At 49.3% G+C, this 14,295-nt stretch overlaps 1 protein-coding gene across 4 annotated transcripts in view; it reads right to left on the reverse strand.

Moving 5' to 3' along the window:
* RNF220 (ring finger protein 220) overlaps nucleotides 1-14,295 on the reverse strand; it is a 398,783-nt gene that overhangs the window by 79,493 nt on the left and 304,995 nt on the right. For all 4 annotated transcript variants that reach the window (XM_030574139.1, XM_030574137.1, XM_030574136.1 and 1 more), the window contains one exon: nucleotides 3,422-3,517. In XM_030574139.1, the coding sequence (XP_030429999.1) occupies nucleotides 3,422-3,517 (96 nt within the window). The remainder of the gene's footprint in view (nucleotides 1-3,421; nucleotides 3,518-14,295) is intronic.

Genomic DNA, 14,295 nt, shown 5'->3' on the forward strand with positions numbered 1-14,295 from the left:
ACTAGCAACGTTAAAGCGCTCCCAGCGCTGGTGCACTGTCTACACTGCCACTTTACAGCGCTGAAACGTGCAGTGCTCGGGGGGGGGGTTCACACCCCTGAGGGAGAAAGTTGCAGCAGATACTTATGGTTACTCCTAAGGTAGGCTTCTCTTACGCGCCAGGTAGGTTCCTGACATGTTCTAGCTGCCAAAGGCCAGCGGCTCAGTGGCTGTAGGCTGAGGTTATGGTTGTATCAAGGAGCACAAAGGAAGGTCTCAGACAACACCAGGGCCCCAATTCAGGGGTGTCACAAAGATGATGCAAGTTACACACCGGCTATTAATTGCTTGGCAAATGGATGTAAGAAGGAAAGCAAGACAACCTGCACTGACTGGCCATTCAGCAGTGACCAAATTCAGCTTGTGGCAAAAGAGGGTACAACTTACATTCAAATCAACAGATGTGCCTGTTTTCGCTAATGCTGACTTGGCCTTGTGTGGCTGAGCGGGGGAAGAAGGGGGCAGGGTGTGAACCCCTTTATCACTGTCCTGTTAGTTGCTTTACCAGCTGCACTCCCGTTCAGTGTGTAAGTCATGCGCATTCTTCACACCCACTGAATGCCAAACTGGTTCAAGTTACACCACTTGCTGCTTACTCCTGTTCTCTGAGCTGCTTACCCCTGCTGTGGATTGCACCTTACCATGTACATCCCGGCTACACTTGATCCACACGCTCTCATGGGAACTGCATTTGCTCACTTCAGATTCTATCTGGAAGAACTGGGTCCTCCATGGAAGTAATCAGCTCAACCTTCCCCCCCACCCCAATATTTCTTTAACCTTCCTATTCCCAAATCTCCATCTCCACTAAAAATTTGCTTGTAAAAAGGACCAGAGGGCTATTAAGGCCAAACCTTAGGAATTCACCTCTGAAAATCCATAGAGCAGCAGTCTGTGCTCCAGCATTTTACTAATACATCGTATATTCTCTATTACATCATAAATAACGCAAGGAACTTGCAATGCAAAATTACTAGCACTGCGGCTCTAAGAAACACATATCATCACAGCACACGTCTGCACATGAAAAGCTCAGTTCTGCAGCCCTTCAAGTCACCGGGAGAGTCTTCTGCACAAGGGTCAGTAGATCAGGCTTCACTGTTCTTTGACTCCTGAGCATTTTACTTGTTAATGCAGAGGGGCCAAATTCTCATTTACATAAACGATTTACACCGCTCTGGCTTCCACTGGAAGGTCCGTTTCCGCTGCCAGAGTGGCCTGCTGCAGTGCAAATGAAAATCAGGCCCCGAGGTCTTTTCTCCCTGCAGTGCAGAGTTATAATTCTCATTATGCATGTGCATTAAGGGGCTGCAACCCCTCATAAAACACACTCACAAACGTCATATGTATCAGGCAAGCTAGACTCAGCACATGGAGGAGGGGTGCAAAGCAAATCCTTGTACTGACAGATGGGAGAATAAAAAATTATGTTGACAAATTTCATACAGCCTAAAACTTCTGAGAAGCTGAGAGCGTAGGGTGCTCCACCTCCCCCAGGACCAAGTTTATATAGCACAAAAAGAACCACTGAGAAAATGTCATCCAAGCTCTGTTTGAAAGTTCACTATTTATTTTAACAGAAAGAAGTATTGTGACAGGAGAGAGGGCAGCATATTTTGGTCAACCATTTCTCGTTTATACCCAGGGCCTGCTTCTCGACTGCCTGGCTCCATGCACTGTTGCTTTCACCCAGCAAAGGGGGTATAAAGTTCTGCTAAATCAGAATGGAATTGTCTGACACTCCCTTTGCACTGGTGTACGTGAGTCAGGGCGATGGGGCGTCAGGCTCACGTTTGATAATAGATATGGAATACATGACTGCATTGGGAGGGATGCCGGGTATGTTGGTCTGGGTTTGAGATGGGCCTTCAAGAAGTGACGGGCAGAATGGTAGCCAATGAATATTAAATGATAAATAATAATAATAATTTGCACAGTCATGATGTGTGCATGTTGTGGGCCCTAATCCTGAAACAGATTCCTGCATGATGCTTCATTCAGCGGGGATCTGCCCACGCGGATCCATTTGCAGGAGTTACCTCGCGATCGTAAAGTCACCATCCCTTGTCCTTCCTCTCTCCTGCCCGCCCCCATCACCCTTGACATTTACTTGTTGCATAATATCAAACCAAGGCATCTACTCCTGCAGGCAGGGCGTCTGTCCTTGCATGTCTGTGACGTGCACAAGGACTTTTCTGGATGCTCAAGAAATAACTATCTTATGGCTCAGAAGCCAGAGGTGAGTTCTGCAGGTCAGCCCAGACCAGTGTCACTGAGCCATTCGCACCATTCCATGCTGGCATGTGTTCTGTGTGTGCCAAGTTCCGGCTCTCACAGAGAAATCTCTTTAAAATGATTTAGAAAGTTTAACAAAATGTTATTGGAACTAATTTTTGTATCTCTTCACATACAGGATCCTTGCAAGTGGTGAGCCCAACCATCTAGGGCTCAGAGGAAGAGGGAAGATACGACAAATATGATTTTAGAAACCACTACAAATGAGCCAAGCTAGATTTTTCTCATGCAACACGGTAATGTTAAAGTCAGATTCCTCTGGACCTTCCACAGCGAGAAGCAGGTGCTATTTATCTCATCAGGGTGCTGGACTTCTCCGCTTCCTAATGAGGTAGAGCTCCCATTCCTAGAGCCCTGACGGGTGTGAGTTACTGGATCTTAACCAGACCATTGATACATGGCTGAATGTTACCTCTCTTGAGCCTTTGATCAGTGTCATTTTGCAGGGAAATTGTAAATCAGGGAGGCAAAAGGAAACATTTTCCTTGACTCTACCATGAGTATATGGCTATACATTTGTCATATGTGCCTGATTCAGGCCTGGCTATATATTAGGCAGAGAGGCCACAAATTACCCTCAGTCCACATCAATGAAACACACAACCGGGGGTACAATATGTCTCTTAACTTGCACTGTATTGCACTGACCCCATAGGGTTGTGTTCTGTTGCATTCTGAGCTGTATGCTCATGCACCATGATGCAATGCAGCCAGAAGTCCCAGACAATTCTATGGGGCGTAATCATGCTTTGGGGACATCCCGGAGGCCTGGCTCTTTGCTAATAATAATAAATAATATTTCTTAGATGACTTACTTTTTCTAATAATATGCATGTCTACCACCCTTTCTATGGAAGGATCTCAAAGTGCAATGCACCGTAATGTGTTATGCCTCACAGCTCTTCAGTGAGGGAGGGAAGTATTAATACCCCTATTATACACACAGAGAAACAGGGGCGGGGAGGTTAAGGAACTAGGGCAAGGTCACAGAGGGACCTGGGAGTAGCTCTTAGGAGTTCCTGGCTCCTAGTTCTGTGCTAAGACCAAGGGATTGCGCTGCCTGGCTGTTTCCTGGCTGCTCTCTCACCTGGTATCTGTCTGAGTGATGGATATCATCTGAGGAGTGAGGCGATGCTGTCCGAGAGTCTCCTTCCCGCTTGATTGAGGCTGACAACAAAATTGACTGCAAGAGAAAGAGAGGAAAGGAGAAATTTACACTGTGAGCAAGGCAGAGCAATGATACATCACAGGCAGTGTCAAGGTCTTTCCCATCCCCAGCAGGAATGTATTGTCTCTGGCCAATAAATACTGTGACAGGCCCAGAGGGGGCATGTTAGCACCGGCTGACAGCATGGTGGTTTGGCCTCTCAGATGTGGGAGAGCACATGCCATCCCGCCTCACGGAAGGGCTGGGTCTGAGAGAGCAGCAACTGCTGAATCCCAGTCCCTATACACAGCCCGTTCACACAGGAGCTACTCTGCCCTGGGGAGGACTGGGATCCTCCTCCCCGCCCTGGGGCCAAGGAGCAGAACATCCTCGCAGCCCTTCTGTGACCATCACTGCAGCTTCAGGGCATGCATGACCTGCATGCAGACCCTACATGTAGGACAATGTCATTGCAGACCCAGATGTTACGCTGAGACCTTAACCTATCCTGCCCTCAAATCCCCTCTTTGTGGGCCTGCTGCAGAGGCTGCTGTGGAGCAGGGCCCTATGACCCCTTGCCTGACCTCTCCACACCCTACTTCTCATGGAACTGCGCTGATTCCAGTGTTCAGGGCCTTCCATGTGTGACGGGCATGGGGCTGGCAGTGCTGCAGAGGTAACGCTCGAGCTCTCCAGCAGGGGCAGCAATGGCCCCATTGCTTTCCCACTACCTCCGAGTGAGTGTGCGAAGATGTAAGCGGCACAGCAAGGCACTGTGTGGGAGGAGAGGAAAGGGGTCTGCAAAGGGAAAAGGATAGCCTAGCATGATATGCACCATCCTAGCCTGGGGTCCTGTCTCATAGCCTCCCTATCTGATGACCTATTTACACAGAAAACACATCCACATGCATTCATGTAACGTGAAGGTTGTACAATGGACACGGTCAAATGTGAGAGTTAAGTCAGCAAGTGCAACCTTAACTCTGCCCCCTAGTGCACTGGGAGAAAGTCTTTAATTTTAGGGTCAGAATAGATGATCAGGTAGTTTATCTAAAGTTGTAAAAAACATGGTTGTAGCATTTTGTAGCACTGAAGAGACATAGAATGCATGAAACCCAAAACCCACACCAGAAAACATCCTCAAACAGGATACTACAGATGAAAGCATAACAGTGCACTGCAACAATAAAAAGCATTGTGTGTTAGCGTACACTTAAATTACACTAAGTATCTCAATAATGACATATCACTAACAAAGATGCTTCATTAATACACATTACATTGTAATTTACTATTACTCTTGAATACATTTTAATACATAGCATCTGGAAAAACGCAGATTTTTTGCACAAGGATATGGAAAAAATCAGAAAATTATTTTTATTGTGACTTAAGAAATATATTGACAGCCTTCAAATCAACAGTGGGGAAGTATAAATTCAGTGCACCCCACGCTTATGGGAAATCACAGGACTAGGCCGATGGGACTTACATCCAGTAATAATTTAACTTTAGTAGTAAGAGAGTTTGAGGGGAAAGTCTATGAAAAATACACATTAGCTAAGGGTTGGTCAACACTAGAAAGTTACGCTGACCCAACTCCGTTGTTCGGGGGTGTGAAAAATTTGTCCTTTTGAGAGACGAAGGTTAGTTGAAGTAAGCCCCGGCGTAGGCAGTGCTAGGTTGATGGAAGAATTCTTCTGTCAACATAGCTACTGCCTCTCGGGGTGGTGGATTTACTACAGTTGTGGGAGAACTCCTTCTGTCGCTGTAGTAAGTGTCTCCACTACAGACCTGCATTAGTGCAGCCGCAGCGGTTCCGCTGTAGCATTTCTAGTGTAGACCCAGCCTGAACTTCTGCATAAGAGACATAGTAAAGCAAGCAATCTTAAAAAATATCCCCTGAAAATCCAGCTCGCCAAGTGTTTGTGTCTGAGGAACATCCAGTAGGATGCAACAATAAGCAATGATTGCTCAGAGGCAGGGAAGTCTGCAAAGGGATAGAAGAATATCATCTGAAATGTCCAGGCCAACTGTTAAAAGACACAATTCCTTAGAGAGAGGAGAACTTTCCTGAAACATTTGCTTTTGGGCCGACATTAAAAATGGAGAAAATTGAACCACAAATGTGACTTTTTTGGAAAGTTATGAGCAGCTGGAACCAGTATGTAAAACGACTCAGCAGAAAAAGATGGCCAGTTGGCAAGATGTGATCTCAAGGGCCCCATGGGGCCCTGATCTCGTTTGGGGCATGTCTACGCTGCATTATAAGCCTAGGTCTGGGGGACCTGGGCTTGTGGACTCAGTGTTTCTAAGCCCATGTCTGAGCGTCCACACTGCTTTATCAATTGGGTTTATAACTGCTGGATCCAGTTCTCACAGCCATCTCCTGAAATAAACTGACTGTCCTGTGCTGGGGGTGTTAAACACGTCCTCCTCCAGGCGAGAAAAATACATCGTGCCCCCCCCGCCTCCCCCACCCCAGCAGACCAATCCCTTCCGCCCCCCACTCCACCCACAGCCGCCGGTAGCTCTAATCCAATATGATTATGTGAAAAATGGTCGGGCTAGCTCTCGAGACAGTAAATTAAACGTTATGTATTAGTTTTTAGCGTGCGGGAAGCACGCCGGCCCCATTTATTCCACAGCCCTCCTGAGCACCATGGCGATGACCTCTGGAAAAACGCAGGGCTAAACTAATCCCAAAGATGTCAATCTCGAGGCCTCTTCTACATACACTTGCCGTTTAGATTAATAAACTGTCTATTTTTAAATTGTGTGCAAGCACTTCAATTCTAAACCCCTCGCCGGCATGTTAAACACAGCGCTCGCAATGCCAAGTCACACTTCCTCTTTGCTGGTAGCAAACTTGACTTCATTTGGTTTTCTCATTTCCCCGAGACGGCGAACACTTTGCCTTCCCGGCCACGTAGGCAGGACTGTCACTGCTGCAGACAGGGGAAAGCAGGCGCAGGGCCTGAGGATTAGGAACCCGCGTGGTCTGAGGCCAACCTTATTTCTGCATTAGGCCGACCTCGCTGACATCCCAGTTTTGGCCTCTCTTTCCTAATCAGTCATTTCAGGACTGTCTCCTGGCATTTGGGAGGGTGGGGAGGGCACTGTCATGGCACCAGTCCCCAGGGGCATCCGCCCTCTGCAGGCAGAGTTCATGCCTGCCCCTCTAGCCCAGCTAGTATGGAGGGGAATTGTAACCTTGATCCCCCCCTTGCAATGCCTAGTGGTGCTAACGCTGCCCTAGATTTTGTGCTCAGGGGGCAGGACTGTGGCTGCTCCATGGGGGAAAAGGCTCCTTTGTGCTCTCTCTCCCCAGCCCTTGGACATCCCCGTCATCTGGCCTCTGGGAGTTTCAGTGCAGAATGACCAGCCTCAGGATGACTCAAGACAGCCATATAGGGAAGATGAAGCAATTGCTTGTCCTCCATGTCTTGGGCCAAACCACTGGACTGTGATGCAAATTCTGGTTCGGGCTTTCTATGGAGAAAACAACCAGAAACTCTGAAGTTGAATCTCCTCATGTTAAAAGCCTGTCAGCACCCAGGCTGGAGGTACCAGAATCACTGGATCCACCAAGCGGCCCAGAGACAATGGGTCGGGTTCATGGCAGTGACTCTGAGGTCAGCGGATGCAATCCTAATTCACTAGGAAATCAGTAACAGAGAGAAAGGCCCAATCCAGAATGCTGAATCCAGGGCCCTTTGAATGTCAGGGATCGGGGCAGGGGATGCTAAGGAATCAAATCCTTGGGTCCATCCTTATGGGTTTAGTTCTAGCTCAGATCAAGAGCTGGAAGAGACCTGTTGCCTGGTTTAGATGTGGCTACAATCTCACATGAATTCCTTGTGAGTTTTTCACTATTCAAGATGGTAGGAAACGGCTCTAGTAAAAAATGATACTTCACATCTGAGGGCTGACAAGGTGTTAACAATCATTAGAAAACTCCCAGCTCCACCCACCCAGATCGGAGCTTGTCCCCTGGAGCTGTCTCTAGAAACACCTAGTTTTTGCGACAGTCACCAAGTCACCCACAGTATGCAGCCAATTGCACAAGCTGTGTTTTCCTGTAGCTACTATCAGAGGGTAGCCGTGTTAGTCTGGATCTGTAAAAGCAGCAAAGAATCCTGTGGCACCTTATAGACTAACAGACGTTTTGGAGCATGAGCTTTCGTGGGTGAATACCCACTTCCTCAGATGCATGTAATGGAAATTTCCAGGGGCAGGTATATATATGTGTGCTAGCAAGCAAGCTAGAGATAATGAGGTCAGTTCAATCAGGGGGGATGAGGCCCTGTAGCTACTGAAATCCTGCCGCTATTGCTAGAACCATTCATTATTTTATCTGCCTCACCTGAGCAATGCCTGCGTTTTACAGCGCAGGAACTATCATGCTGGGGAGCACCTGGCTATAACTGAGGTCAACATGGTTCTGTCTTGCAGTGCCACCTGGGTCACGCCACAGTTCATCTATCTCCCCGACTTGCACTACAGCCACGCTCTTTTGCATGGCAGGCACACTGCTTTGGTAACACGGATGAACTGTATTTCAATCCTGTCAGTGGCCGATCTGTGTTGTAACTGCATTCCTTCGCTATGGTGCAGATGAGACTATAATTCGTGAGAGAAATCTGTCTTTTTAGGAGGGCATAAATCCAGCTCAATCCCCTCATCCCTGAACTAATCCCTCACACATGACTCATATATGCCTGGTTTAGTTCTCTGGCTCTGTGGCACGCATGACCATGGTGTGTTTGTACATGTGAAACAGGCAAAGGCGATGCAGACATGGCTCAGAGATGTTGGATGTTTCCAGCGGGGACGGTAACACGTTACATTTCACCCCCATCACCCCGACTACGATGACTCCTTGCCTCTGAGGCACTCTGTGCCAGTGGTAGAGACTGGAGCCGCTCCCCTTCCCATATGATAGGGCAGATATATATGCCCATGCCCTTCCCAGCAGGATTCCTTGCTGCATGGACAATGGACCTACACACTGAATTGTTTCTTTTCTTCCTAGGTTCCGGAGAGCTCAGCCCTGTCCCCATCCCCGAGGTACTGGCCGGTAACTAAGATCCAGAGCCTGATCAGATCGTGTTTGACCAGGCTTCGTCTCCCTGGGCCCAGGTCTCAGGGCAAGCTCCTCCCCCACTTTCCCAAGGCAAGCCAAGCCCCCCTTTGGGTGTTGAAAGACACAGCAAGGGCCTTGTGCGAACACCAGCCCAGCCTCATATGTCTCCCTCCCCTTTAAATCATCTCTCCGCTGGGTAAAGGCGCTCTCTGCAGAGGTTAGCAACCTGAAGAGGATCAGCCGCAGCATTACACCTGGGGCAAGCGAAATAAAAAAAGGTCACCGGCGCTTTTTAAACATGGACAAAAAAGCCGTAAAATGTGTTTGGAAAAAAAAAATCTGGCATTAAATCATGACTTTTTGCCTGGCTCGCCTCATTAAAAGTGGCCTTTTGGAAGGTAAAATTATCATTGTAAGCGATAAGATCTTTAAGAAAATAATTCACGGCTTCTTCACCCTTTAATATGATAGCCGCCATCGGCTAATTTTTTTCTTAATGGCAATGAGGCCATCAATCTTGTCCAAGCCGTGTGCTCACCCCTTCCTCCCTCCCTACTGCCGGGCTGGGCAGCCATGTCTCCGGCGTGGCTCCCAGGAGCCATCTTTTACCTTCTTCTGCCTTCCCCTCAAATGCTTTGCCTCCTGCTGCCCACTTCCGCAGGACACTGACTTCCAGGAGCCGGAGTGCATGGGTGGCGGGTATCACAGGCTTCTCCCAAAGCCCGGCATGGCCCCACTCCTGCTCCACCCCCAGGCCCTCTCCTCATAGTCTCATAGACTCATAGACTCCAGGACTGGAAGGGACCTCGAGAGGTCATCGAGTCCAGTCCCCTGCCCTCATGGCAGGACCAAATATTGTCTAGACCATCCCTAATAGACATTTATCTAACCTACTCTTAAATACCTCCAGAGATGGAGATTCCACAACTTCCCTAGGCAATCTATTCCAGTGTTTAACTACCCTGACAGTTAGAAACTTTTTCCTAATGTCCAACCTAAATCTCCCTTGCTGCAGTTTAAGCCCATTGCTTCTTGTTCTATCATTGGATGCTAAGGTGAACAAGTTTTCTCCCTCCTCCTGAAGACACCCTTTTAGATACCTGAAAACTGCTATCATGTCCCCTCTCAGTCTTCTCTTTTCCAAACTAAACAAACCCAATTCCTTCAGCCTTCCTTCATAGGTCATGTTCTCAAGACCTTTAATCATTCTTGTTGCTCTTCTCTGGACCCTCTCCAATTTCTCCACATCTTTCTTGAAATGCGGTGCCCAGAACTGGACACAATACTCCAGCTGAGGCCTGACCAGTGTAGAGTAAAGCAGAAGAATGACTTCTCGTGTCTTGTTTACAACACACCTGTTAATGCATCCCAGAATCACGTTTCCTTTTTTTGCAACAGTATCACACTGTTGACTCATATTAAGCTTGTGTCTACTATGACCCCTAGATCTCTTTCTGCCATTCTCCTTCCTAGACAGTCTCTTCCCATTCTGTATGTGTGAAACTGATTTTTCCTTCCTAAGTGGAGCACTTTGCATTTATCTTTATTGAACTTCATCCTGTTTACCTCAGACCATTTCTCCAATTTGTCCAGATCATTTTGAATTTTGACCCTGTCCTCCAAAGCAGTTGCAATCCCTCCCAGTTTGGTATCGTCCGCAAACTTAATAAGCGTACTTTCTATGCCAACATCTAAATCATTGATGAAGATATTGAACAGAACCGGTCCCAAAACAGACCCCTGCGGAACCCCACTTGTTATACCTTTCCAGCAGGATTGGGAGCCATTAACAACTACTCTCTGAGTACAGTTATCCAGCCAGTTATGCACCCACCTTATAGTAGCCCCATCTAAATTGTACTTTCCTAGTTTATCTATAAGAATATCATGCGAGACCGTATCAAATGCCTTACTAAAGTCTAGGTATATCACATCCACCGCTTCTCCCTTATCCACAAGGCTCGTTATCCTATCAAAGAACGCTATCAGATTGGTTTGACACGATTTGTTCTTTACAAATCCATGCTGGCTATTCCCCATCACCTTACCACCTTCCAAGTGTTTGCAGATGATTTCTTTAATTACCTGCTCCATTATCTTCCCTGGCACAGAAGTTAAACTAACTGGTCTGTAGTTTCCTGGGTTGTTTTTATTTCCCTTTTTATAGATGAGCACTATATTTGCCCCCTTCTAGTCTTCTGGAATCTCCCCCGTCTCCCATGATTTCCCAAAGATAATAGCTAGAGGCTCAGATACCTCTTCTATTAACTCCTTGAGTATTCTAGGATGCATTTCATCAGGCCCTGGTGACTTGCAGGCATCTAACTTTTCTAAGTGATTTTTTACTTGCTCTTTTTTTATTTTCTCTTCTAAACCTACCCTCTTCCCGTAAGCATTCACTATATTAGATATTCCTTCAGACTTCTCAGTGAAGACCCGAAACAAAGAAGTCATTAAGCATCTCTGCCATTTCCAAGTCTCCCGTTACTGTTACCCCCTCCTCATTGAGCAGTGGGCCTACCCTGTCCTTGGTCTTCCTCTTGCTTCTAATGTATTGATAAAAAGTCGTCTTGTTTCCCTTTATTCCCATAGCTAGTTTGAGCTCATTTTGTGCCTTTGCCTTTCTAATCTTGCCTCTGCATTCCTGTGTTATTTGCCTATATTCATCCTTTGTAATCTGACCTAGTTTCCTGTCTGCTTCCAGTTCCCGCTCTTCCCCTGTGGCCCAGGCTGCGGCTGGCCGGACTGCGGCAGGGACTCGGGGAGTCTGGAGCCAGTGCTTGCGCTGCCAGCGCTCAGGGGCTGGGGGCGCTGGGGCGGGAGGGGGGGGGGGGCTGGCCACAGTGGGAGTGCTCTGGGCTCCGTCAGGAGAGGGGGGTGGAACGAGTGGGGGAGGGTCCTCGGGCAGAAGAGGAGGGGCCAGGGCCTAGCCTCCCCCAACAGCCAGTTCATGTGCTGTCCGTGCGGAGTGGGAAGAGGGTTTGAGTGTGTTTGGGGGAGTGGGCGCAGGCGGGACTTCATGGGTGCGATCGTGGGCATACGTGAACACGTATGCATGCATGGAGATGGCAGCTGTATCTGTTCGTGTTCATCGGGTAGAATTCAATCCCTGGACAGAGGGCTGAGCACAAGGCCTAGGTACCACGTAAGTCTCAGAGGGTGTCTTCACCGTGTGCTGGCCCTCTGCCCAGGGCTGAATTTCATATTCTGTGTGTGTGGACCTGACCTCTCCAGGGATTGTGCAATTCTGCAGAGCTCTGGAGCAGTGACTGGAAAGGTGACAGCAGCTTTGTTTCAATTAAAAAATGCATGCTCTCAATTACTTAAAAATGATACCACCATCAGCACAGAAGCCGCTGTGTTTAAAACTCAATGCTCTCCCGATCCTATGGCAAGGCTGGGCACAGCAGCTCCCCCATGCTGAATTAGAGCAGCCCGAGGGGAGCTCTAATTTACACTGCCTGAGGGACCAAAATGTAGCCAGTCATCAGTGTGTTCCGGTCACGCCCCTGCTACACCAGCAGTGGAGAGGAGGGGAAAGGGAGTGTCATGTAACAGCCCTTATTTCAGCCCTGAACAGATCACTCGTGCAGGGATCTCCCTGGGCTAGCGTTAGGGCCACATTGCGGGAGCTGTGCCAAGCAGCCATATTACATGAGAGGGCCAGGCCCCTTGTTCGAGGAATTGAAACCTGAATCCCCAGAGTTCCAGGAGGGGTGACTTCTTCCAAGGGTGGCTCTGGATGTGAAAGGACTGGTATGCCACCTGTGGGAGAATGGGTGTACCTGCACGCGTGTGAGTGACTGTGCATGTGTGTTTACACAAGTATGTGTTCCTGTGTACGGGCATACCTGTGTGTGCAACGGGGAGAGCTGCATGTGAGCAGTGCATGGTGCCGGCAGGTGCAAACAGAGCTCTGGGGGTCTGCTGCGTGTGTCTATGCGCTTCGGTTGGCAGGCGTGTGACTCTTGGCCCCTTGAGAGGGAGGGAGCGGTGTACGTATGGGAGAGAGCAGGAGCTGGTTCCTGCCAGGGTGCAGCCCTCTGCACCAAGGAAATGGAGTGAAATTGCCAGCGTCGCCTCCCCCTCCCTTAACTACCTTCTCCCTGTGCCGCAGAGGGTCAGGTGTCAGTGCAGGGAGAGGCTGGTGGATGCCTTTGACATTCCCTTTCCTTTCAAGGCCAGCCATTTGAGACTATTAAGTGCTGGACTCTTGCTTTCTGATAGCCCCAGGAAAACACAGGGAGTCTATTTTCTTAAACAATCTATCCCAGTGGCTGTCAGCAGAACAAATACCCCAGCCCTTCCTTTTCTATATCTCTGTGGCCTTTTTTTAGTTTAGCACAAAGTGTTTCCTGCTTGATGCATTCAGCCTTAGCTCTGCCGTCTAAATAGGCACTTATCACTTAGCATGGAGGTGATAGCTTGACATGTTTGCTGTCTCCTGCCCTCCCCTCCGTGGTAGGGAAGCAGTGGAAGTGTTGCTAACAGCTGTCATCACTTGGGAACTGTAATCCAAAAGCAACGACTGATACAGGCCTGGGCTCCATTTCCTCCCCCGCCTCCCCCACAGGCTGGCGTGGATGTTAGTGCTGGAGGATCTTGGACACAAAGATGCCAACGAACGCCAGAGCGTTTAGTCCTAGAAGCAGGGTGACCATACATCCCATTTGACCGGGACAGTCCCGTTTTTAAGCTCTGTCCCGGTTGTCCCGATTCTTCTTCTTTTTTTCTTTTTTTTACAGAAATGGGCATTTGTCCTGTTTGCTCTTCCCAGCTGATCAGTTGGCAAGAGAAAAGAAATGCCCAGCTTATCAAAGCAGTCGGGTGTGGGCGTGGGCAGCAAGGCGAGGCGCTGGCAATGGAACCCAGGCACAGCCCAGCCCCAGCTGGCGGGGTCTGCAGGGGGACAGCCCCAGCTGCAGTGTGGAGGTTGGGGGAGGTCAGGCCCAGCCCCACCCACAGGCAGGAGGGGCGTGTGGTTCTGGCAAGCTCTGCAGGGGTCTGCGTGCGTGCGTGCGTGTGTGCGCGTGTGTGTGCCGGGGTGTGTGTGTGTGTGTGTCTCTGGTGAGCCCTGCCAGTGTGTGTGTGTATGTGTGTGTGTGGCTCTGGCAAGCTCTGCAGGGGTGTGTGTGTGTGTGTGTGTCTACTGAGCCCTGCTGGTGTGTGTGAGTGTGTGCATGGTGAGCCCTGCCAGGGTGTGTGTGTGTCTCTGCCGAGCCCTGCCGGTGTGTGTGTAGCTCTGGCAAGCTCTGCAGGGGTGTGTGTGTGTGTGTGTGTGTGTGTGTGTGTGTGTGTGTGTGTGTGTGTGTGTGGCAAGCCCTGCTGGGGTGTGTGTGTGTGTGTGTGGCGCTGGCAAACTCTGCAGAGGGGTGTGTGTGTGTGAGTGAGTGTGTGTCTCTGGTGAGCCCTGCTGGTGTCTCTGTGTGTGTGTGTGGCTCTGGCAAGCTCTGCAGTGGTGTGTGTGTGCGTGTGTGTCTGGTGAGCCCTGCTGGTGTGTGTATGTGTGTGTGTGTGTGTGTGGCTCTGGCAAGCTCTCCAGTGGTGTCCGTGTGTGTGGTGTGTGATGAGCTCTGCCGTGGTGTGGGAGTGTGGGGGTGTGCGTGTGTGACTCTGGCGAGCACTACTGGGGTGTGTGTGTATGTGGCTCTGGCAAGCCCTGACGGTGTGTGTGTGTGTGGCTCTGGTGAGCCCTGCCAGGGTGTGCGTGTGTGTGTGTGTGCGTGTG

This window comes from Gopherus evgoodei, chromosome 8 (assembly GCF_007399415.2).
Source record: "Gopherus evgoodei ecotype Sinaloan lineage chromosome 8, rGopEvg1_v1.p, whole genome shotgun sequence".
Taxonomy (NCBI): Eukaryota; Metazoa; Chordata; order Testudines; family Testudinidae; genus Gopherus; species Gopherus evgoodei.